The sequence below is a fragment of the Vanessa tameamea genome, chromosome 13 (genome assembly GCF_037043105.1).
Source record: "Vanessa tameamea isolate UH-Manoa-2023 chromosome 13, ilVanTame1 primary haplotype, whole genome shotgun sequence".
Taxonomy (NCBI): domain Eukaryota; kingdom Metazoa; phylum Arthropoda; class Insecta; order Lepidoptera; family Nymphalidae; genus Vanessa; species Vanessa tameamea.
The window spans coordinates 3,129,087-3,157,044 of NC_087321.1; the positions used below are offsets into that span (position 1 = coordinate 3,129,087).

The 27,958-nt window shown below is 32.9% G+C and overlaps 1 protein-coding gene across 1 annotated transcript in view; it reads right to left on the bottom strand.

Annotated features, from left to right (window-relative positions):
* Positions 1–27,958, bottom strand: part of LOC113397844 (BMP and activin membrane-bound inhibitor homolog) — a 58,584-nt gene that overhangs the window by 13,938 nt on the left and 16,688 nt on the right. Inside the window, exon 2 of the mRNA XM_026636362.2 lies at positions 472–640. Within this exon, the coding sequence (XP_026492147.2) occupies positions 472–640 (169 nt within the window). The remainder of the gene's footprint in view (positions 1–471; positions 641–27,958) is intronic.

Genomic DNA, 27,958 nt, shown 5'->3' on the forward strand with positions numbered 1-27,958 from the left:
CAAATATTTATTTTTATGACTTTCATTAAACAGATATATAAGTTTTGTTTCACTGTCGTTTGATATGGTCCGTATCGAAAAGGGTAGATTTCGATCTCATGTTAATTAGTTTATATATGTAATTAGCCGCGATATAATCTCCCATCGAACCAAAGATGGAATTCCTTTCATGTGAAGCTCAATCCTATACAACGACGATAATTTTGATTTCAATTTAAAAAACGAACACGGTTGCATTCGGGCGAACTAAAGCAAAAACTGTTTTTATCTACATGTTCATTGAATCAAATGAATTATGTATTGAATTTAATGCCAGAAAATTCGTAATACATTTCGTAAGCAATGAAACTTAACTTAGTAATTAATTAAACTTAACTTTAAAAGTATTTTTTGCTTATATATCCTTAATGATACTAGAACATTATCCGTATAATTTTATAAATTGTGAAATACAAATAAATCTTTACTCACTTTTCAGCTAAATGGTGAAGACAACCATGCCGTGCGTGGTGTCTCCTTGGTGGAACTTCACTATAGCAACCGCCTCCTTTCCGCGATCGACACATATATCCTGTGCTCACGCATTGTGCTGTGTTGCAATAGCATCTGACACCCTCAGCTTCACTATCAGCTTTTGGATCTGTAAAGAAAAAATAAAATTTAATTTAAAACAAAACTTAAAAATATACGTATACCTTGATTATGGTTTAAATAGTAAAGAAGAAAAAGTGTCCGTAAATGTCCCGTTCCTTGGAGTAGGCTGGAAAGAAATTGTCCGATATACCGAAGACGAGCAGATTTGATTAGAAGCACCGCTGCATTTATATGTGATTTATTAAAATTGTAAACCGATAAAACTTGGACAATGAATTAGCTAGCGTAAACAAAACAACTGAACGTCGAGTAATAGTTATGGAACTATAAAATTAAATCTCGCCACAAATAAAATTTATTTATAGACCATTGAGCAGGAAATTGTTATTACGAATGTAAAGGGAAATGCTGCGAATGCAAGTAGTGAATCCAATCACCAGAGTCGACGTATTGGCGCCCGGGACTCGTAAACTTTAATAGTTTACAATACACGCCGTGGATGTGAATATACAGTCTATGAATCAACACCAAATATTTTAGTGACCGCACCATCGACTTGTTTTATCCGTTGATTTCGTAAAAGTGCAGTTATATCAACAAATATTAAAATAAATACGAATACTACGTACTGCGACTGCTGAAATATTATATATAAATCAATTATTTGATATTCTTAATGAATTATATTCCACCTATCGGTATAACTGATATTCTATATTTAGAATTAAGTTTTTTAATCTTATTTTCGATATAAAATAAAAATGACAGACTAATATTTCTGTTAGCTATATTCCGTTCTGAAACGTTTTTCAAACATGCCAAAAAGTTGATAAACCGGTAAAAATAATACACAGATGGTCCGCGTCCAGTATTTGTGTATGAATAATGCGAACGTCATGCACCGAGAACCCTTACATAAATATCCTACGATCGGGCAGCCTCCGACCGCATTCAATGTAAATGCTTCGACTCCAGACGATGAAACAAAACGAAATTAATTTCAGAGGGACGCCGCTTTATTTGCTCTCGGGTCGAACTTAAGAAAACGCAATCAGACCCCCCCTGATGTCTATCCCCATCGGAAATCCTTTCGTTCACGAAATCGACTTCATCATGACCAATTTTTGGATGATTTGTAATTTAGATTCGACGGTCCTTAAAAAAAATAGAAAATGAAAGATTTTAAGATTGTCTACTATAATTAGTGGTCGGATAATTATTTAGATTTTTCAAAGAAAGAAATCTCAGAATTCAAAGACAAAAAGCAAACGTATACATGACAGCGATTTGGCAAAGTATTTTAAAATGAACATGATGTTTCCTTTCCAGAATAAAGTCTTCGAGACTAGAAGGACTACCAATTGGCACTTAGTAGAAAACTATAAAATTCAAATTCAAAAATTTAAATTTTATGGACATTGTATATTTAGATCCGTGAGGTGCAAAAATATTTTAATTATTTTTAAATAAAAACTTGAATAATGTAATTTTTAACAAAATGAAATATTTTCCAAAAAACCTTAAAAGTCCGTATAATAGCTTTAAACATCCATAAATATTGACTCATTAGCGATTCAATTAGCTTTATCGAAGCATCGTACATTACATTAGATGGACGTCATTAGAACGGCTTTACAATCAATTTCGAATCAAAAAGGAACACAAACGGAGCACCAAAGGATAAGGTAAATAAAAAATAAATAAACAGAAAAGAAAAGGTCCCGGCATGTTATTTGGAATTGATAAATGGCCCTCCGGAGGCGAGGGGGAAAGAGATGAAGCGAGACTAGTGAAGGATAGCGACACTAATGAGTCGAAGACGAGTGTATAAGTAAGGGATAAGGCAGCATAACATAGTAAAACGCTTCTTATCGGCTCCGAACGTTTGATTTTGTTCTAGAGATTTATTATTCACGTAGCTATATGATATGCTGCTTGTGTTTGTTTTCCAATACAGCGCTATATATATATGAATCATAGATGTAAGCGTAAGAATAAATATATGTTTACCGTAACTATGACGCTACTTTAATTTTTGGTTTTGCTAAGTATAAAAATATTGATCTAATAATTATATTTGATTTTACAGCGTCATTAACCTTAACTTTTGATTTTCAAGAAAAATAAATCTTCAACTATGTTAAAATCTATTTTTTATATAAAACTATAGGAAATAACGAACCTAAAAAAAACGATAGTACGAAGAATTATATTTAACAAGCGTGATTTGTAAAGTCAATAGCTACTACCAATAAAGTTGAAGATGTGTTTATTATACACGAAAAAACCCGATCGCATCAGGAGCCGGTATTCTTAAATCGCGATTGAAATGTTCGCATGAAGGCTCACCGCGCCCGCGTCGGCCGAGATCATAAGAACAAGATAAATACCATCGCTTTACTTGCAACGTCTCTTCAATTTCATTAAATATGGACGCAATGAGTTCAGGATCAAGTTTTGTTACTATTTCTTAAGAGTACTCGCTCATCTCAGATGGAACATTCAATTAAGATTCAGAACAAGATAGCGCTTTACTTTGCGCAAATAGTTTACTATTTGAGATAAAATCGCCGGAGGCATGGTTAGTTTTCCGTGTATTGAAGATAAATATTCATGGCTCACAACACATCATTTACTATCGGATTCAATTAACTTTTTAATGATACTCGTAATAAATAAATATTTTGGTCATATACGTTATATGACCAACATTATTATCGTTCTAAAATTATATGGAATGTAATCAAAGTAAAAACTTTTGAAGACGTCAGAATTATCGGTTAGTAATAAGGTTACTAATGTTGCGACAACAGCTTTCTCTCGACGTTCACACGCTGTCCGGCTACGTTTTATCTAGTACTTTATTACGCTAATAACGTTTGTGGCGCGAGCCGGAGCCGGTTTCGCTATTCTGATTGGAGTCACCATAACTGGCTATGAGCTGATTGGATGACGCGGAAAAAGCAAGGCTGTATACCGGCCTTGTTGGCATTCCGATATTTGAATAACATAAGAGGTATCATCATAACGTGTCGAATTGCGGGACGTTCACCGGTGCTCAATTAAATTTACGACACAGCAAAACCCCGCCCGTCGCGTAAAATTGTTTATTTTACCGTATATTCTGATTCTTTTCGAGAATTATAATTTCTTATAATACATGACCACTGATAGATGAATTTGCAATTCGAAATGACAACTTACAAATCTTATCCTCTAATCTGATCCCAGGATAAATTTATGGAAGCAAAAGTAAAACCAAGAGATTTAAATTCGTTCCAGTTAGATATAGAACTGGCCGCTTAGACGCCTGAATAAATGGTTGAACTGTTTCATTACCTGAATTTCTATTGGCCAGCAAGTTTATCAGCTGCATCGTTTAAATCACGATTCATCTAATTGCACCGTGAATTATCTTCGATAATATATGTCGCCGCAACGTAATTATCTATTGCAATACCAGCAATTCACAGGGCCGTAGGCATTTTAAAATAGTCCCGGATTTAATCAAGGCGTTTTTATTACATAAATTGTTTTAAAAGACATTCATTGGAATTAGCCTTTTCTTTCTTGGACGGCATAATATTATAACTTTACAATACAATCGAACTTACTTCTTACTAATTAAGCTGCTAGGTTTATAGCTCATTACACGTCAAAGTATTTTGAATCTTTTTAAAGTTTGTCAGTTTACCTATTATAGTGTGCACGCTGCACACACTGCAGCGATGTAGGTCGAGTAGCGTTTGTGTTATCTAACCATGATATCTCCGTAAATTGCTTTTATAACACCGCTTGTACATTGACAAATCACATTACTTTATGGTAATAAATTTTAAGACCAGCTTCATTGTGTGCCACATTAGTTACAAGGAAATTATACATAATTCGCTTATGGTGAGAAAGTATCATTTATTTTCTCTGTTAGATTTTTTAGGTCTAAGGTATTTCCGTTAAATAACACGAACAACGGTACGTTTCTGATAGAAACGATATAATAAATAGTAATGTTCCATATCGATGAAATGCTTGGCAATAAAGAGCAACCGTTATTACACATAGACGCTGCATAAGCGATCTCGATGCGCATTACTTCCTAGGAAAACAAGCTAACAACGTTTATTATAACATTCAGAAAGTAGGATGTGCTGTGATGTAATCCTTGCGGTTTGATTAACGTTGGTTAAGCTGAAGCGTCGCTTTCGCATCAATGCAATGGAAATGAGCTAGTCTATTCGCTTCTTGGATATTTGCTTAGCGTTTCTCGTCTTTATATAACTTTGTTTAGATACTAATTTTGTATGTATGTAAATTCTAGTACAGGATCCACTTGTACAATTATCAGTTATTCCGTCCACGTCCCGTCGTCGTCGAGGTTATCGAGGCGCTTTCACGCCACACGAATAATATTTGAATAATGAGACGCGTTCGACGAACTTCTAAAACTGCAAATATAAGGAAGTGAGCCAACAAATTGAGCGCCACCTGTCTGACAACCAAGTGTTCATCGCTTCGTTAAACCACAATAGGACATTGACGGCCGACTACCTGAACACGACGCAACCTTTTAAAGCTGCTCATTTTTTAAAACGAACGATTCAAGATAACCCTTCCCGATTGTGTGGGCGCCGCTAAATGTCACGTTGACAATGAGCCTCGTTTAGCTCTCAATAGCAGCTTTAAATCATAACAATCCTGTCATCTAATGTTCAACGTTCATTGATTACGCGCGTGCCGCTTCTGGCTTTCCATAAACACAGGCTTTGTATGTGGTTTCGAGCATGTTTGTGTTTGATTCACCGTTTCAATTTATTGTGTAAATATTTGTCGAAAGATACGTGACAGTCACATAAGTAAACATTTTCTTAGGTGTAAACAGGCGCAGGTGGTAAATGATTTCATGTTTTGATGTGTGAATTAACGCATTTGGAAAGTTTGAGCCCATCAGTTCATCGACATAGTTATATGTACGTGCATAGATATAAAGCTGTGTAACGCAGCACAAAAAGCCAAATCGATATTTCGACATCGACCGCATTCCGCTCTTATCCGGAGCTTGGCTTTCAATCAGTTTAATTAGATCGTGAAAAAACATTACGAGTGCTCCGAGAATAAGCGCCTCGCCTTGACATGGGTTATTGTGATTTATTTACTAGTTTTTTTGTTATATGTGTTTTTATAGTGCAATTAAACCAGTAACGGTAATACACTAGTAATGTTAGACGGTTGACAATAGAGAAATGGGTATGCGATTGATGTATTTAAGTATGCGATTAATAAAAATAGTTACAGCACACATGTATATTTAAAGTAGAATGGAATGCACTTGATCTTCAAGATGCAATAGATAGTTAGTAAGAACTCTCAGCTGGAATGTGAGCGAGGAATTCACGCGGCTTCTGCTCGCTGTCGTTCACGAAACGAGCTTTCATTTGAAAGATATTGCCAATACGCAACGGACGTGATAAAATAAATATCTTCTTTAAGACACAAGTATTGAACATCTTAAATAATACAAGCGAATTCGTTCTTTAATAACACGGATTTTGTTATAAAGTAATTTAATTGTTCTTTGCTTGTTTTTTGTAGTTAAATTTGATCGTAACTAAAAACTTTATATTAAATACCTACACATGAATATAATAAATTTAAATTCTAGAATAATTGTAACGCAATAAAGACACAGCACCGACGCCATGACTCCGATACTGTTAAAAATAAACCAATGATAACAACTTGTACACAACTAACGTGTGAAGGCTAAAATTAATGAACGGATACATAACTAATGTCATGACTTGACATAAAGGCTAAAATGTAGTTCAATGAGAAACTTTTTCTTGGATAATTAATACTAAATAGGATCGACTCAATGAAGTATAAAAATACAATGAATTTATAATCTCCAAAATACATTCAGAACCTAGAAATTCTCCCAAAAGCAAAGCAGTTACCATTTTAGGCAAACCCTAAAATTTCTTAGGAAAAATTGATTTGCACGAAATTAAGATATTGATATACGAACCGAAAAGCAAACAGTAACTGATGATACAAACGTTATAAATTGCTACCGGGGGTAGCTACACTTAATAGTTTGTAAAATGACGATTCAAAAGTGCTTGTAAAAGCCCACTTGAATGAAGTATATTTTGATTTCGAGATACATTTTATGTTACATAGCCAAAGCCTTCTGACACTAGACAATACACGCCAAGATTTGGCATGCCAGTAAGCATTAGTTCTACCCTCGCTCGCTTCTCGAGGCATTTAAGCGAGAAACAAATGTCCAGAACATTCGAGAACATTTACTTTGCGGTACATTCAAAGGAATTTACAATGATGGAAGATTTGCATTCAGGGCTGTTAGTAATTGGAAATTAACTTGGTTTATAGAGTTTTAATGTTAATCACATCTTCAAAGATCTAAGGCAGATTAAATATTCTCAAGACTAGTTCTGAATGTAATGGGCATCTCTGTTCACATTCTTGTATTTGATTTTGTAAATTAAAAAATGTGGCGTATCGTAGATTATTTTTTGAAGTCAATATTAACAAGGGTAAATTCAATGAAACACGGGAGCACACCTCTTAAATGAAACTTCAGAAAAAAATGAATGAAGAAAAATAGAATTGCTAAAGAACATGAGCTACTAAATGAAAACAAAGGAATAAATGATAAAATTGTGCTGTGAGTATAATTTTTTTTTTCTTTTCGAACAATATGTATTTTAAAAAATCCCTGTTTCTAAATAAACGATGGTGCAGCTTCTTTATTTCTTTCGTTGAACTCGTAACCCTACTCGTATTCTTCACTTGAGAGCTCCTTCACGGCGTACTCGATGCGCGAGTGTATTCAAATGCAATCAATATGCGATGTAAATAGCAAGGATTTAATGGACAAAGTCAGTTTGGTTTTTGTAATTCAAGTATAAGTTAACACGACTGTTTAATATTACAGATTGAATTTATGTAATGCATTATCTTAACGCTTTGTTATTGTAAATGTGAATTAATGTTATAATTATATCTATCTAAGTATTCATTTTTTAATTTAATTTTATTTATTGATGCATACAAATAAGATTTTGGTTCCGGGGAACCCCCAATTATAAATCTTACGGAAGATCACAGGATAATATAAAAAAATTAAAAAAATATATCAGTGTATTTTGGACCATACCGATTTTTTTTTAATTATTGGTATCTCGTTATTAAAAACAGCTGTTCTGAGACTTTCTCTTGCTTGATTGTGAAAATTAAAACAACTAATATATTTAAGGAATCTCTTAATCAGGGAGTATATAGTGTATGAATGGTAATCAAACAAATGAAGAACAGAACCCACTGCGCCAAAGTGTGTGTGTGCGAGCATAATGTATGTAACATATGTAAAATATCTGTTCATTTAATCTTAAACTCCGGTGACACAGAAGACCGCAAATATATATTGATTCAAATTAATTTTGACACATTTCCAAGACAGAGACTTTTAATTATATGTTCCAATTGACATACGATAAAATATCAACGTTCGTTTCGAAATATTAATACGAAATCTACAAAGCATTCAAAGAAACATTATTTATAGCACACGAAGCCATAGAGTTTTGTAACATACTTTTTTAAGATTTTTTATATATATATCATATATCAGGCGAACTGATAAATGGGACACTTGATGGTCACCACTGCCCATTACTGTAAGAAAAATCATATCAGCAATACGCCACCAACCTTGGGAATTAAGATATTGTTCCTTGTGCCAGTTACACTAGCTTATTGTCCTTCAGACCGGAACTCAACAATACTAAGTAATATTGTTAGGCGGTAGAATATAAAGATTAGGCAGAAAACATACATTATGTACTTGCCTTCCTATTAAATTTAATAGCCTGCACAAATTTCAAATACTTCGGGCCTATTTTCACTTTACTCGTAGTGTTTAATAAATTAACACATTAATTATACTTTCTTGTACGATTAATGATTTAAATTACAATATATGCAGTATTCTCAGTTATTTATAAGGAGATTATATTAATCACAACCTTAGCTACGCAGCTGCTTAAAATGAAAGTATGCAATAATGAACTATAATGCCTTGTGATAGAGTTGTAATGGTTTCTCGTGAGTTAATTCTGTGAGGTCACTGACATGACCACCAGTGATAGGTTTGTAACATAATTTATCATAAAATATTCGATTCTCATGTGTTTTTATAATTTTAGACAGTTACTAATAATTTCCAGTTATATTATATGTGATGTGAAACGGTTACACTTTTGACTATTTACTTAAGACCTACTTAATTTTTTTTTCATGTGAAATTATTTTTCTTAAATTCCGCGCCTGAAAATTAGCCAATTAGTTTTTTTTTTTATTTCTGCCTTAGCCTAGTAGTGAAAGAATGTGGTTATTTAAATGTAGAATTAATAAAAATTCAAAAAAAGATATATATTGTAAACGCTATTACTAATTTAACATAGGATTCGAATTTATTATAATTTATTTCTATAATTAAAAAACCTAATAGGTGATTAAATATCATTAAAATTCCAGTCTAATTTACTTATTTGATATATTTATATTTTATGTTATTTTGCTGGATATTTTAAAATTTAACTAAATAAACGCTCTGTTTCGTTCTGCCCATTTTTTAAAATATATGTTAAATTTTTAGGGTTCCGTACTCAAAGAGTAAAACGGTCCCTATTACTAAGTCTTCGTTGTCCATCCGTCCGTCCGTCTGTCTGCCACCAGGCTGTGTCTGATGAACCGTTATAGTTATGACACTTGAAATTTCACAGATAATGTGTTTCTGTTACCACCATAACAATAAATACTAAAAAACAGAATAGGATAAATATTTAAGGGGGCCCCCACACAACAGGCATGACTTTTTTTGCCGTTTTGATAGATAATGGTACCCTTCGTACGCGAGTCTTACTCGTACTTCGCCGGGATTTTTTGCTCGATATATTTAAGTATGAGACATTAATCCGTTTGGATATTGTACTCTGACTGACTGACTTTACCTTTGATTGTTGTTCAGGGAAGGGGTGTCTGTGTCTTCTCAAATGTCTTTAAGTGTCTACGAATGTCAAATCATGGGTAACAAAATTAGAGATCAATGTTAGCAAGGTCGTAATAATAGTTGAATATTAGATATTGAGCTACTTTATATACATAAATTAAAATTTAATTAATTTATAGAAATATATAATAATATTTAAAATAGAAATATATAATAAATATATAAAAGATTAATCCATCTGTTCAATTAATATTATGTTATTATTATTGTGAGATGGGCTATAAAAATTTACCCGTTTTGCACGATTGGAAATTGGCTCATAGTTGCAGTAATTACGTAATTAAGTCTTGAACATTTATGGTTTTTTTTTTTTTTATATATCAATCAATAGGAAATATACTCTATTATAGTATATATATTTATGCTTGTTGTGAAAATGTTGTAAAGTTCAAACAGGCTTAATTTCTTAACACAAATATGTAGAATCGTTTAACAAGTTGTTTAACAAAGAGGCTGGTAAGCGATGGTGGTAAGCGGTATTATAAACACAAACGATGGTAAGACTGCCTCGTACTCGTACACAAATATTTAAAGAGTATTGAAGGGAACAAGTTATAGCTCTATAAGCTTACACAAGACAGTTCATTTATTGAGAGGTTTAATGTTTGGTTTAAAAAATGCTGAGAATTTATTCATGTTTTTTATGATAAAATGACAAATATATTTTAAATCAAGAAAATATATTTGATCACCACATATATTTGCAACAAGCGCGCTTATTTCAAGAACTAACGTGAAATTATTTTTGCGTGCAGGCAGACAAATTTTGTCAGAGGGTTTAAGTTCACACTCAGGTTCAGTGAACCATTAACCTCAACAATTTGGAAATCTGTGGGCAAGCAATCATGCTACATATCAGATTACACCGTAGAGAATCGCGAGTATTATCTAAAGGAACAACTCGACTCATCATTTTTTTTCTTCGTCCACTTCGCATAATCAAATTATTAATTATTGTTTATATTTGAGGTAAAATTATATTTAACGTTACTACACACTCTTACGATAACGCTATTTTTCTGTTCGTATCCTGATTCATATTTCCTTTGTTTTTCCTGTTCCTCGTTTGAATTTCGTACACATGTACTTTTTTAAACATGTAAACCTATTTCTTGCCAGTATCTATTTTGAGACGAATATATACTCATTATATGGTTAACGTATAAATAAACAAGAGTCTAAATTAAACAACGTTATTAATGGTTCATATTAAGAAGGTAAATTGTTAAACAATAATTAGTAGAAGATTAATGAATACGTATTATATTGAATCACGACATGAACATCTACTTATATATACAAATGAGTTATGTTTGCAGTTCGCGTAGACTTCGGTTTAAGTATTGAATTTATAAATGATGAATCGTTTACGAAAAAACAAACGCTGATTATTATTATATGCGAATCGAATGGTTTGTTATGTTTTATTAATCAATAGTTACCATGGTAACCGGAAAAGAATAATAATAAATGATTCCCTAATCGGACAAGGAAATAAATTCGTCTTCAATACGATCTTTTGAAATAAGAGTAGTTCATAAGATTTGACATTTAACGTTTTACTTTTTTTAATTCGTTTAAAAAACCGGCTTTCTTACACGTATTAGTTAGTAAAACACGTCCTACAGATTTACTCTACAATAAAGTGAGTAACTCTAACTCTAATAAAGTTATCTCAGGATGTTTGGTACAGAAATGTACATTTGATATATTTTATACAAATCACTTGAATTAATTTAAAGTGTTAGCGTGAGTTATAAAGTTTCATAAAAAAAAACATATTAAAAATAAAAAAAATATAATTGCGAACCATAAAATGGGTAAAGCTAGTAAATCATTACAAACAAATATGGAATAACGTGTAACGCCTACCAAACCGTCTAAGAATCGTGGCCCCATCGCAGCGGGAGAGCCGGGAACTCATTTTTAAATATTTTTATTGCAAACTCTTCTATAACGATAGCTTGATGAATTGTTAACAATGCAGATATTTTTAAATTGTTTTTATCTCGGTATCAGTGGTTAGAAAGTGCATCTAAACCGATGATTTCGGGTTCAAGCCCAGTCAAGCACAACTGAATTTTCACGTGCTTAATTTGTGTTTACATCTCGTGCTCGGCATTCACATCGTGAGGAAACCTACATGTGTCTAATTTCAACCAAATTCTGCCACATGTGTATTCCACCAAAACGCATTGGAGCACTGTAGTGGAATATACTCCAAAACTTGTCCTCAAAGGGAGAGGAGGCCTTAGCCCAGTAGTGGGAAATTTACAGGCTGGCAATCTAATGGCAGTTAATGCATTCTCTGTGCGATTTATTATTTCATATTAAAATTTTTTTTTACTAATAAAGGCATAAATAAATTGTCTCCGTCTGTAAATAAAGTAATATTTTTGAAGAATATTAAAATCGTGACCATTAAGAAAATTGCCGGCAACCACGACAACCATCAAATTACGCGCCGCACAGGACGTTTAGCGGTTAAAAAGAAATGGCCGATATTACAGTATGTTACAGTGTTTACTTGTAGCAAATTGGGTGCAATCTTGTGCAATCAGTGAGTATACTTCGCGTTCCTTCGGCAAAGATCGGCAATTATCGGTATATTGCTCGACAACGCGCCGACAGGGAACAGATCGTGGTTTATTTATTTTACTGAATGACTGTTTACCGAAGGTTTTTAAACGACTCTGTAATTTAAACGTATTTTGTTCGGATGTTTTTGCTCGTTATTAAATTAAATTGCACCAGTATTTTCTCAGTCACGATGTACGTGTACACTATATTTAAACAAAAACAATGTCTTTAAAAATAAACTATACAAAATATTATATTCTCATAAATTAAACACAATTCATCTTATTCTACAGATATAATTACTTAAAACATTGTTTACAAGTTAAAACTACTTTCGATTTTAATTCATCACAATTCTCACATTTTGGGAACAAATTTCGTTATTTGTGCCTAAGTTCATCGCAGAAGTATTTCTTAAGCTAGATTTATTTAATAGACAGTCGCTTCCTAATAAAACTGCTCATTCACGGCAGTTTCATATAATAGTATAATGGCCTCTTATCTTATAATGAAGCCGGCTGCCCTCGGAAGAGTTGGAAGTATAAAATTACCGGCATCATCTATTTTTAATATTTCATTGCCATCAAAGTGCTTTCTTTGTTCATAAAATAATTATCTTTCTTCGTTCATGGATCTGACTACTAGTAATTTCTTTGTTTCTATTTATTGCTTAAAAAACTAGACCTCACCATAAACATATAAAATTAGGCGGAACTAGAATTGTCCGGTATCATTGTACATGATATTATATACGGACTTATAGTTTCATTTATCAAGAAGCTTGTAAATCAAAAATCCGTTATTGTCATTTGATTTAGTAGCTGTCAGCATCTGAAGCCGGACGGAGCAAGCATTCTAAGAGATAGCATCTCGAAACTGGTCTGAACATATTATATTGCTTCCCGATCATAACGAGAAGTTTTTCTGAAGCTATGTGCTGACTTTTCTAATCAGGACTTCATGATCGAGGCTAAAAACCGGATCGGAGTTACAAAGTAGAACTAAGACGAGAGAAAATAATTTTGAAACGAATTTATACCAGAGATTTATGTATTTACGTAGATTTTAAAAATTAAATACGCAATAGGGAACAATGTAAGATACAATATTCTAATTGAATGTTCTGGTTATAAGGCGATGGTTAATTAGTAAACATCAAATAATAAGCAGGTGGCATATACGTGGCGCCAAAGCAGCTGCACCGAGCTAGTTAACTCTCACCGGCTACACATGGAATGTCTGACACAGTCGATCCGTTATTTCGATACATTCCTTGTTCTTCTTCTCTCGCTAATAACTGGATTCGTATACTGGAGCTGGTTTTGCAGGCAGTATTATTTAATTTCGATCGGGTTCCTATCTTTGAAATCACAAATCGAATTCATTAATGTGAAATTACACGAAAATATTGTCGGTTTCCGGAGCTAAAAGTCAATTTCAATTTTGAAAATCGAACACAATTATTTACCCTCCGTTCACAGACAATTAACTCTATAAAAACAAAAATGCAGTCGAAAATGACATGAAATCGTTTCACGACCAGCCATTAATACGGTCTATGATTTGACGGACTAACGAAGTAGTGTATTGTCTGTAATCAACTCGGAGCGCTTCGGCAAGGGACCGCTGATTATAGGGTAGCCGCCCATTTAGAACTTACGGTCGAAATAGTTTTAACGTCTATGAAGGCCAATCCGAAAACGAAGAACGTATTCAACTAACCTAAAGTAAATAATAAAAACAGACAAGGATTAAAAAAAAAACAACGATAAAATATATTTAGCAAACTATTCTAAAGAAATGCATATTCTTTGATGTTCAACAGAAACTCATATAACGAATATGAAAGATAGAACAAGACCTACAGTCTCAGGATGTAGAACATGTTATTCCACTTTATACTGAACCCAATTATGCAGTTGACGGACGGATACATAGAGATGTCAAAATGTCGCCACATACTCTTAACGAGGCAGGTTTCAATGGAAAAGTACATACAATAATAAATAACTTAAATCATCGTAATAATGATTTAAATCAAATTAAATTAGTTGTTTTAAAATGTAATCATTTCAAACCGAATTTTTGATTTGAGGACTTCACTTGTTTTTGTTTTAAATAAAGTGTATGTTCCCAGCACGATTTTGCTTAAAAAGATGCTTAGTCGATGATGGCGTTTGCGTGAGTGATTTTCAAATTTTGATGCGTGTTTGGCTATTCAAAAAAATTCTTTGATTTTTGTTCACATCCTTGATTTATGTTATATTTGCTTAAAATTCACGAGTATTAATTAACAATTCAGCTCCTCTGAGAGGTTTTTTTGCTAAATTTATAGTTCTCAAACACATCGAATATTTCATTTAGATAATATTTTTCCTGCTTTGATGATTGTTTTATATTTTTTAGACCATTGATACGGTATGTTTTAAACTATATATAAATTTATTAAGGTGATATCATTAAAGGCATTATTATTTAAAATTATTTAGCTTCAAACATTTTGGTCAGAAAAAAGGGGGTGGATAATATGTCTTTTGATTCGATAAAAAATATGTACAAAATAACCGACAATGTAGCTTAGAATTTTAAAACACTTGTAATTATTGACAACGATACAAATACATGAGTCCAATTTAGCGCACGAGATCAACTTTTTATCGTTCACGAAAAAAAAAAAATCTAATTGGTAGAGATGCTGGAATAAGCTACAGTCATTTTATCTGTTATGGCGTTGCAATAAGAGCTGTTTAGACGGAGCCGGTGCTTGTTGTTTTTATCGAAATTTAGTTCTTATTTCTATCATAATAGGATTCATTTTAAATGGTATTTTGAATGTATGCAGATGCATGCTAGCGTTCGCTAATTGACATTAAACGGTGCGCGTTCCTTTCGTGTTTTTACGCTTTCGACCGGTATCTAAGATTAATTGGAAAGTCTTACGTTTAGCTATAAATTTTCGAACCGAAAGCTTTAAGCGACGATCGTATTGAGAAATATTTCATTTGATTCTAATATATACGAGCTATAATTAATACTAACGAAATAACGGCAGTGCTTTCTATAGCGATGGTATTCTGCTTGAGATAAACATTTCTTATGAATACATTCTTTTTTTAATTTATTAACAACCTAATAATCTTTATTCGGTTTTATCAACACAATTATTATTAATAACGTAAAGCCGATTAGGTTACATTTTTATATAAACAGAAAATGGTCAACGAGAATGCAATAAAAATAATCAAGTACTAAGTAAACTATATTTACTTACTTTTTCGTATGAGAACTTCGAAGTTGTATCACGATGTGTAATTTACTCAAAATTGGAACAGCTTGAGGCTACCTGCATATTTATTTTCGAAACCGATTTCGGTATCAAATCGAGTTTTAATCGACGGATGTCGGTCTGTTAATTCTGTTCTGAGACATATGTTCTGACCCAACGATTATATTAATGTTAAAGCGGAAAAAGGGCCCAATATCGTTGTGGGTACATAATGACAGATAATTACATATATATAACTAGTTCTGATACATTTAATGCTTGTAAAATGACGGCGAAACCAATTATATCAAATGTATCTGTTGAACCAATATTTTCATTCCATATATTTCTTTTTATATGATATAAAAACACAATTAAATTACAAATAATGATACCTACATCGTATTTATTGATTATTTAAATCTTTTAAAACTACTTTAAAAAAGTACTTCAAATCATAACAAGGACAATTGACAAAAAGAGTTCATCTGTTTTTATTAAAATAAAAAAAAAACACATTATTTTAATAATTCTATATAGTATGTATGTACAATAGCGTATTATGGGATTATGATCTTTATAACAAAAGCAATATGATCAATTTTCGCTTAAAAGATTTACGTTTTGTTTTGATATTGTAACTATAAATCATACGAATTGCAAATACATTAATCCTGAAGTCAAATTTGTAACATTAATGTTCCGAATAAAATAATGGATAGAGTGGGCGATGAAAAATAGACGACATTGTTTTAAACACATTATACGAATTATGGCGACATAATTATACATTTAAATATCTAGAGGATATTTTATGAGCGTCTAGCAATTATGGTCGAACAATTTTATTAATCATTTTAAATTTTTTATCCTCGTTACAAGTTAATACGCCGAGATAGCGTAGTGGTTTAAAGGCGTAAATCTGAAGCATGATGTCGGATTCAAAGTTCGATCCCGGAAAGCACCACTGAATTTTTGTGATTTATTGGAATCTTATATTCTCTTGTCTTTGTGGGTAATTCAATTCGCTATTGGTACACTGTAGCACGATTGAATAAACTCCAAAACTTTATTAAGACGACACTTTTTTGTAAGTACCTAATAATATGTTTAAATGAATTGTTTCTCAACTATCATAATGTACTTACTAAATGTTATTTTTAAAATAAATCTTGTAAACTTTAAAAGTGATGTTAAGAAATACCTTGGGGGAAGTCTGCTAATATAAAAAACACCTATTATTTAACTACTTCAGAAACAAACACAGCACCCTTATTTGAATTTGTTAAGATTTATATTGTAGCTAATTGCCGCGCGCGGCTTCGCTCGGTTGTCATGTGTTAAACAAAAAAAGTAGCCTATGTCCTTCCTTGGAGTACAAGTTTGCTTCATATCAAATTTCATCAAATTCGGTTCATTGGTTTGGTAGTGAAAGAGCGACAGACAGACAGACATACAGACAGAGTTACTTTCACATTTATAATATTAGTATGGATTGTTTATTTGGTAATTCTTATACAGAAATAAATAAATAAATCCTAAAAAAAATTAATTAGTTACAAAAAATAAGAATATTATGTTGTTATGTACCTAATGTTGTAATTCATCTCCGGTCATACTAATGTTACTTGAAGATGAACGCTCGCCATGTTTCGGGAAGGCTTACAGTCCGTACATCGTGGAACGGACGCGTCCTAATCACTTAGTTTTCGTTATTGCATCATAATAATATCACAAGCATTAGCAGTTTATATATATAGTTGTTAAATTACATTATAAACTTCCAAATGTTTATGATACTTATATATATTATATATATAATATGTTAACTAATTAACCGATCAACATGAAATTTTGACTGCCAGGAGTAATAGGTACTGTCAGGAGTATTACACGGAAAAGGACACCTTGCCTAACACCTGCCCTCACCTCACACGCTTGCGAACCCGCGTTCTATTATAAATAATTAATTTAATTAAATATTCAATAAAACTAAAGTTACAAAATAAAAATTTAATAAAAGCCTTTGAAACTTAATATTCAATTAACTAAGTACTTACTCATAATACTTACTGACCATTACTTTCATATATGTTTTAAAAGATTTTTAAATACTAAAAAAGTTTATTATTTCTGTTTATATTAAATACCTATCTGTGATCAAAATGACATACTTTAAAATGTATTGTAGAGACATATTTAGGTCATTATTTCCACTACTTATACGATGACATTAAAAACATTCATCAATAATCATCTCTGACCACACTCGACCACACTTGATCTATCTTGACCCCAAAAACGAACATAGCAATTAAGGGCGTTTGAAACGGCAAGATCATAAAAAAACAGATCGATATTTTGTACTGACAGTACTAAAATATATTATATTAACAGTATTTTCTTTTATTGCTCCAAATAAATGTATTTGTTATTTGGTGGTAGGGCTTTGTGCGAGCCCGTCTGTATCCGTATCACGTACTCATCAAGCAACAGGTACAAGACACATTGCCATGCCCATTTCCGTGGAAGATGTGGTAAACTTATCAGCCGGTTTATTTTTCAATCTGCCATGTTAAAAACATTCAAAACCAAGCCGCGTTACGAGCGTAACCAGTATTTCTGCAACTGCAGAAACAAGCACTTGAATCGAAACTTATTCAATTGAAATGCTATTATAATTAAAATAGTTGTTAAAGCCGCGTCCAAATAAATAATTCATATAAGAATAAACACAAATAATCGTTCCGACAACTAACAACGAAAACGTTTCACAATCAAAACGCATTAGCTACAGTCGAGTGACAGACGGACAGACGGATTTACGAGCCTGACAACTGGCCTATGCCCCCACATTTGTACCTAGCGTTAAACGCGAATTAAATAATTGTAAACACGATATACGCGCATTAACTTATGACTCACGAGACCATTCCACCAGACATTAATTCGTATTTATTAATATCTGTACTTTATTTATTTATATTATCTATGCAACTCGTAGTGTAGTGTTTGAAATATCGATAAAATTTTCGCGATCGCGATTTGGCGCGTCAACGATGACGGACTTCATCGCTGTGATGGCGCCAAAAACGGCGCGCGGTGAGGTCAGCCGTGGCGGCGCGCCAAGTGCATATCGCGATCCGAGCCGTCACTAGATGTAGATTTTACCGATGTCATTGATATCCGACGATCGCTATGTATCAAACAAAAATATGCCTCGAACGCGACATGACTTACGCTTGTTTAGAAATAGGTGATTTAAACCGAAAGTCGGGAATGATAAACAATCACAGCGCACTTTCAACGGATAATAAATTCTAGAGCGAATGGCCCAGTTCTCGGTTACGATGTTTGAAATTCTCGAATGCTTTCAACGCGGTTAAAAATTAGTGTTAAATTTTATTGTATACGTATTGCCAGTGTAAATGATAATGTGCATCAGGTGGACGTTGCGATATTATAGTGGCAGACAGCCAAAGACCGGTGGCGCCAACGTTGCGGACAATTACAGATATAGGAGTACGTAACACGAGCCGTGAAATAAAACTAATGATTAATGCGACGCCAGTGCGCAAAAGCTCATAACAAACTCTGATGGATGAAAAACAGTGTGCTCATTCACAGGCCATTCTTAAACGAGTTAATTACGATCTCGTGGCGAAGAAATAGCAATAAAGAATTAACTTGCGCTTCGAAAGTTAAGCGAAACAATCTAAAGGCGTTATTTTCTAAGTTTATCGTTGCTCTTTGTTTTGCTAAATCTATAATTGAAACACTTACTTTCCATGTCTTAAGTTCGCACAAAAATAAAAACGTTGATTCATTAGTGGGAACAATTAACGCTTCAGGCTTTAAAAGAGACAATAGTGATGCGCACGCAGAGCTAATCGTTCATCGAGACTGGCGCCCGTGAAAGAGGAATGGGGTCGCCACGCGAGGCGCAACGAGGGTGATATCGATAAGTGGCTAATCCCTCCCAACGCCGATCAAAATGTAAGAGGCGCCTATCCACTTATCTATTGCAATTTTCCTAGTCGCGAAATCTAATTTATGTGGCGACATTGCTTTGGCTTCATACAAATACCGCGTTAATTTTACCCAGTAAATATTATTAAGTGATTCATAAATCTGATACATAATTTAAATAAAGAATGAGGCAATGGTTTTATTTAGCTAGATGTATAATGTCAGATCAACAAATTGATTAATCGGTTAGTATGTTTGAAAGTCGATATAAGAGGACGTCACTAGCGGATGCGACTGGCGCGGGCGCCGAGTGCGCTGGCGCCGCTGTTCGCAAACAATGCATGTCCTTTACACAAGTGCTTTGGAAAAAAGCCGATTGTTAATTGTTATGCTAATAAAAGATTTATATCATCAATTTCGCGTATTGTTTGAAGTTCGCGTCGAACATTCTGAAAACATTTGACCGCTACTGTACGGTATTGTTCATTTAATTATGCCATGAAATCTATTGTCACATTGTTTTCATACATATTCATTGCATATTGTTGTATCGTACATAATTTGATTTAAGTGCCGTGTTGTGTTGATTATAGTTTATCTACGTTATTAATAAATTATTTATATAGTTCTAGTCGGTTCTTCTCGGTACGATCAACATTCCGAACCGATGGTAGTTTTGCATTCAATACTTTAACATTACGATTCAAAGGTGCCTTCTCGAATAAAGTATTTTTTAATTTCGATTTAATATGCTATTTGTAATAGCTGATAAGTTTTTATCCACTGTCCGTATTCTCTTAAGTATGTACGAAATATTGACTGTCCCTTAAATTGACAACATATGGTAAGGCTTTTTTATTTCTTAAAATTCACCTGGAACGATAAGTTGCGTTTGGAAATAATCAATAATAATATATCCTGAGAATTTTGTTATTTGTGGTTTTTTTTAATACTTGACTTTTTAATATATTTAATAGAATTTCGACAAACTGTATTATAGTTGTAAAAGCTATTTTTTCGGAAAACTATACTTTCTTGTTTAATTCTTATCAGAGTAATAGTAGTATTAATAGAGTAGTAGTACTAGTAGATTTTAGTTTTTAAGCTTATTTCACTATTTTAAATTTATGTAACTGACATTTATTTGGGACGTGGCAATTTGTACTTACATGCCATTGTGTCGAAATCCTCCAATGTTTAAAATGATAAATATGTATTTTACTTGCCAAATCACACGAGCCAAGAACTCACCTGTAAAGAAAGAGTTATATTAATTATAACACAATAGTAATACAGATAGACTATTAATACTTTTAATAGTAACATTGATCTTATCATCCTTCCTTCCTTCATATATAAATTTGACTTTGAATACATCTGATGGCCGATTGGGTGTAGTGCAGCTGTGTTTGCAACTGTTTCGCAAATGTTTTAAGTTTGATCCCAGTTATGACACAAATACCCGTATGTTTGTATGTATCTACAGGCCTCTGATGTTGACTTGATGTTTTTGCGTGTGTGTATAAACTGACTGGAAACTTAGAAACGTTTTTTTTTTCTATTACTTTAGTTTTTAATCGTGTAATAAAGTTCCTTCAGTGATTATACCCTTTCTGTTGCTGATTATTATTGAATTCACATAAATTTACTCGCATGCAAGATGGATATCCCTTTATTGCGAGCGTGAGAGAAGTTTATATAAGCTGCTTCAACTATAATTTTATTTTATTAGTTAAACATGTACTATTAACTCGCCGGCACCAACTTATATAATATATTATGAATGATATACTCATATATTAGGCGTATTATATACTCTTAAATATGTTTGACATGTTTCGGCATAGCTTTAGTGAGTATAGTATGTTTTTTAACTGTCAAATTGACATTGTATGTTTGTTTTGATTGGTTTAAAAATAGTCACGTTATTACAAGTCCAGTAGCGTCGTCCGGTTGTTTATTTTGTTCGTATATTACGAACAGTAAACAATGTTTCGATTTACAGGCCGTCCTGTAATATAAATAAAGTGCGTGACGTACGGTCCGCAAAAACATAAAATAATTATTTTTTGGAATCATTCGGAATTAAAAGTAATCATAAATATTTTCCTTTACTTGCATGTCGAAACGAATTATTTGCGCAAACGAGAGGCTAATTAAAAACTGTATTGGCTACTATTTTTATGAGTGTTTATAAAAACGAGTAAAACGCGATTCTCTGCAGTCCAAATGTTGCATATCGACATATATGTATATTTATACCTACTGAGGGATGAAAAGTAGCAAAAAGTTAAATTCAATTCCTTTCGCTATTACGCCTTAAATTAAAGTTAATCTTATATAAGCCTTTCCTATCTAAATATATTTCCTTGTGATTTCTTTATATGTGGTATTTTGGTGTCGCTTTTCGAAATTCGAAATTCGAAAATTAAATTGTCCTATAAATGTTGAACATTAACAAAGTTTTTTCTAAGGCTTATAAGTGTACAACTACAAGTAAATTTTAACAGACAAGTTTTGATGTTATCAGTATCTATGTCAATTTGTAACGCATGTACGCACAGCAACCGTTTCATAGCTACAGTGGTATTTCTAAATGAAATCGTTGACAAAACAAAATAAACCTAAAAATAGTTTCTAAATTATATTCAAAAGAAATGCAATAAAGTGTAAAGGAAATTATATAAAAATACAAGTAAATAAAATAACACACTTTGAATAAAGGAATATAATATTATGAAACACATTTATTTTTCTAACTGTACCACAGTTTTTCAGTTTACGTTCCCATCTGTCGCCACGATCTGCTTACGGATTTAACGACCAGTTAACAAGATCCACTCAACATTCTGTTTTCTATAAACATTAAAATATAATAACTAAGCGTTTGGGATCACTGTAAAATGGTCTAAAATGAGCCCTCAACCCGACGCTTGTTTAAAAATCTATTTGAAAGTGGTATCCCAGAGAGTTTAAAAATAACGACATTCAAATTAGGCTTTTTTAAATAATTTTAAGCAAAATATTATATAATAATACTTATATTGAAAATGAAAAGAATTGAAACATCAAACCGTAATGAATTACTATGGATTTTAGTAATTGTGTTTTTCTAACTGTCCATTGATATCTGTCAATTTTATGAAATTGGTTCTCGAACTCCAAGGAAGGACAGGTATTTTTTTATGAAACCCCTAAAACGCGAGCGAAGTCGCGGACGATATTCATGTTATATTGTAGGACATTGTGTATGTGTATTGTATATTGTGTATATATATGTATAATGTAATATGTGTTAAGATTTTGGATGTTAAAATGGCATTAAATAATTGTATCGGAATCCATGATCAATTATCATCAAAAAACAAGTTATCATTGAAACGAAAGATACGCTTATAAACATTTCTTAAATTGTATTTAAAAGCTTCAAGTACCGTTTCGAGTCGTTAAATCTGGCTTTTAAGATTTAAAGACTTAGATATTATTAAATCTAACGTTATTTTCTAAGTCTAGCGCCTAGAATTGGCGGTGACCCAGAATTTATTTCTAGTGAGTAAACAACATGAGATTATGGGAAAGTATTTCTGTATTGAAAACAATAGGTTAGTCTTATTTAGGTCACAAGGGCAAGTGGTAGGTCGAGGTCTTCCAACTAATGATCGTTTGTATTTGCAGTGAGTGGTAGCCATGAAGCGTCATTATTTAGTGGTTTTTTTTTTTACTATCAAATATAGGCGTGTTCGCAGTGTCAACGACTTAATTTATTATGCCTAATTAAGATATTACTATTAATTATTATGATTACAAACGAAATAATGAAATGATTAACGATACTCATTCGACTGTACGTTTCGGACATAGTTCGACGCTTTAATTAACATTATTATGCGTTGGTATTTCATGAAATTTAGATTAACTTGTAGGTGTTACGTCTAAAGTAATTATTCACTTAGACCATAGCATAAAATTATATGACAATTTATATATTTAACCAGATCTACGATCTAAGTACACGCAAGACGGACCTCGCCAGTACCAACTGTTGACATTACAAATATAAGAACTATAATGGTTGCGAACTAGAAAATTACGCTGTCTGTATGAAGAATAAATTACGAATTTAATGAATAAATTATGAGCTCAGCGTGGTTTGCCGCAGGGAAAAAATAGCGCTCTAAGTGCGGCGCCGGCGCCAGCGGCGGCGGCAAGGATAAGCTTCGTGTGCACTCCTTACTAGAAACCTAACAAATAGTCCAAGCAATTATGTACCTTAAGTTAACCATTTAAGGATTAATATTTTAGATCATAATCGACACATACAACCTTACCTAAGAAAAGTGGATTCTGAATGCGCTCATGCGACCGTAGCGAGTCATTACGATACTTGAAAATGTCGTCCTATTCATAACAAACAGAAATATGCTTTAGCTATGAGTACTAGAGTCTATATCGCAATCGATAATCGCATTGTCTCTATCATTTTGCATACGAGCGAGCGAGAGGTGACATGTAAAATTTTATCTGCAACGTAACGATCCCGTTCGTTTTGACACGATACATGCAGCAAGCTAGGTGATAAATATCTTAGCTCAGACAGATGCTGGCGCTAGTACGTAAATTCAATTTAAATACGACCCGAAGCGATAGCACGGAAGAATAGCATTAAAATACGAAGCGAGGCGATGTGTGAGAACAAAGATTCACAGAGACCGAAACATGTAGACAAACCACTCGTCTATCGATGAATAAATAATACTCTTACACGGCACAAAAGGCACTTAAAACACACCTACGTCGATTAACAAAACAAACATTATTAGATAAAAAAAAAAATCAATTGTATGAGAAAATTGTTAAAACTTAGCTATCGATTTTGTAATGAATTTCACAGTTTATATTTAAACCCACAACAGGTGCGGTTGAAAGACGAAAAACATAAATTCCGATTCGATAACAGATGTTAGCCAGCCGCCAACCATACTTGAATATGAAATCTGTTATTTGGAGCATAAAGCTTTATGTAACCGAAAATAATCAGTACGCATTTGCTTCCAAGTACAAACTATGAATGTAAATAAGATACACAGCGGTTTAAACCTTAGACGAGGTGTGTTAGAAGCAAATAAGCGACAGGAGGCAAGTTATCTAAACATTGCCCATGCCCCAAATCCTAATGTACCCGAAACTGAGCGCCGAGTTTTATTATCTCGAAGCCCACTATCTGTGGATGTTGTCCCAGTGTCACAAAAACTACGAAGCGTTATCAACTGACACGAACTTCAACTTAGCCGGTCCCCGCTTTGGAACGACCGTCGAAGCTTTTAGCCATATCGGCGTTCGCTTCTTAGTGATTTATTAACTGTCTGGATCGATTCAGAGGTCGCCGGAAATCCACAATAGTTAACGGAAATTCATAAGAGCTCTGAAAAGGTAATATTAGATCGTAAAAACGTAGACATTTGTCTCATCTCAAGAGCATCGGGAAGACCATAGCTCTTAGAGATAATTTAAATATATGGCGGGAGCGTAAAACATAAAGAATCAGGTCGAGATAAGTAGGAAGCGGTTATATTTAAAATAAACATCGCTGAAAAAGGTAAGACTAATTCAACGATAACACTAAAAGCCCAAGGCTCTTAGTAAAAGATTGTCTTCAATATTATTTTTATAACTTGAAAAGGATAAAGCGTTGTTGATAAACATTTAGAATATTTAATGTTTAAGCAATTCTCAATACATTCTAAAGCAAGCTCTCGAAAGCCATTAAGAATAATGAGTGTTTGATAAATGTCAGGCGACAGTGTATGATGGAGTGGCATTAAAAGTGTCGTTGACAGGTTGTCCATGAATCATAGCTAAGGTACGTTTTAAATTATCTATTTCGTAATATTTCATATCGGCGGAAACATCCTATAAATATTATATTTCTAGATAATGTTTGTTTTAATAGCCGACTTATAATGTTTCACTAGCGTTTATCTCTGACTTCTTACCGCTAGAAACGCCAGCTTAGCCAGTTGAAGCAGTTAGGTCGAATAAAAATTAATTCAATTACAAAGATAAAAAAAAAGTATATCATAGAAAAATAATTTAAAAAATCTTATAATTTTCATTAAAATATTTACACAAATAAAATTGATAAAATGTTAATAAAAAACTTAAAGTAAAGTGAACGCACTCCGGTTGTTAATACCTTGTCATGTGACGTACTATATAATAGCAAACGCATTAACTCTTCGATACTTGAAACATAATTTTAAAAAGATACAAAGCAATAAACAGGACCAGGTAAAAATGTTATCTGCAAAAGTGTATTAGAAAAAAAAACCGCCTTCGTTGATAATACAGGTAGAGAGTACCTGTCGGGATTCGTCGAGAACAAAAGGGGCTCCTAGAGGCGTCGACCGTTAATGGTAGTATGATATAATGTGGGCGACTAAGTCAATTAGGCCATCCGCCGACGCTATTCCCGGAATGTCGCCGACAAATGACTGGATACGATAAGAATATAAGGCGAGATTGTCTCTGTCCTTTTTGTCCTTTTTGCCCTCGAACTGCCTCCACAGTTCTGATAACGGAACCTTTTCTTAATTGAGTTTCTCTGTAAGGTGATTGTTTATCACCAAATCACATTAGGCTCGATGACACTTGGCAGAGTTTATTGCCAACAATTAACTCCCATTTGCAACTCGAGGTCTGCGGCTATCGTATTAATTCTTTCGTGAGATATATTAAAATAATAAATAGCGATGACTAATCTCATTTTGCTTTGTTGCGGACTTGCGGTCGATGCAAGTGTAATAAATTCGCAGTAAAGTCAAATACGAAAACAACGCGTGAAATTGTTACATACTTTATGAGGACATATCGTGAAAGTGAAAATAAGCCGAAACGAAACGCAGACACCGCTATCGATAGTCCAACATCCGCTGTTATTGATAAAATAAAATAACACATTAAAATTCTGTGGCAGATGAGAAGGAGCGTGTGCAAGCTATAAAAGTCAGATAACATTATTCTGAGTCAGTTTTAAGTTCACTTTTGCTGAATCACATCCTCTGCATTAGGACACTGATGTGCTCTCGCGACTTCCGTTATTCTTTTTGAATTGAAATTTTGAGATGCCGCCGAAGAGTAGTCACGCTGTGATCTCATTTACGTGCTGAAATCATTTCATGTTTTTGGCGCAGTTTAAAAATGTGTTTCATTTTTATACACATGTAATATATTACACAATCGCTTTGTTGTATACAATAACTATTTTTATGCTGATTGAATATTTCATATGCAAATACAAAATATTTTAAAACATCAATTTCGGAATGCTGATGTTTGTTTAACGACTAATGGATTCTTTGGAATTATGCAACCTATTATACACCGAGTTGAATTTAATAGCATCCAGCAAACCTCCTGTTTTCCGTCGAGTTTAGAGGAATGGATCGTAACCGGTAATCCAGTAATTATAGCCCGTAGTAAAGCATTCAGTATTGTTGAGCCTAAGGTGCAATCAGATGGTACGCCAGGCAGCTGGCTTTTGACCTTCTTGGTGGAATTTATTACCCTACCGTAAGATTTTATATTAGACTTGATTGTTTTATAAAACATAATCAACTTTTATTATCAGACGTATTATTGAACAATAAGAAACAATTTTCATTAAAAATACGTGTTTTTGTTTTATAATTGTAAGACAATTATTGATATTTAGGGTTTCCATAGCTCTTGCAATATATCTAGATGTGCTCGTATCTAAAATATAGAGAGTATACCTACCACAAAAATTAAAAGCCTCAAATAGTTTACTACATATGTTTTAACGTTAACAGCGTGACAAAAGAAGTTTTATCTTTTAAATAAGCTATAATTTTCTTGAAGTCCCTTTCGAACTTAATTTGCTTAAACATTCTCTTTAATAGAAGACTTCATTAATTCGATTTAATATGGAAATTTATCTCATAAACAACAAACTCATATTAAAGTGTAATCTCTAACACAGACGGTGGTTTCCGATAATTTTAATGACTGTTCGCACGCAACCGATTTCAAGTGTGTGGACATCTGGCGAAATATTAAATGTTATCATAATTATTAACAGTATGCTTTTTATTTAAATAAATTATTTATAATAGAATATTATTACAAACTTAGTCATATTATTTTTATTAACAAAGTTATAAGCAAAATATACCATCATAAATTAAAACTTGGAAATGGTGCTAATCATTGATGGCATGCGAATTCAAATCTACCTCCATCTCTATTTCAAACAAACGAACTGGTAACATTTGCATACTGGATGTTAACGAACAAGGCGCCGACGCACGTCATAGCGTGCATCTCATAATATTAGCCATAAATATCGCATTCGATTGGAAAGAAAAAAATGTAGGAATAGGTAATGAGGCTGAAGTAAAAACATGCGAAAGCAATTATAAGTATGCATTAAACATTAT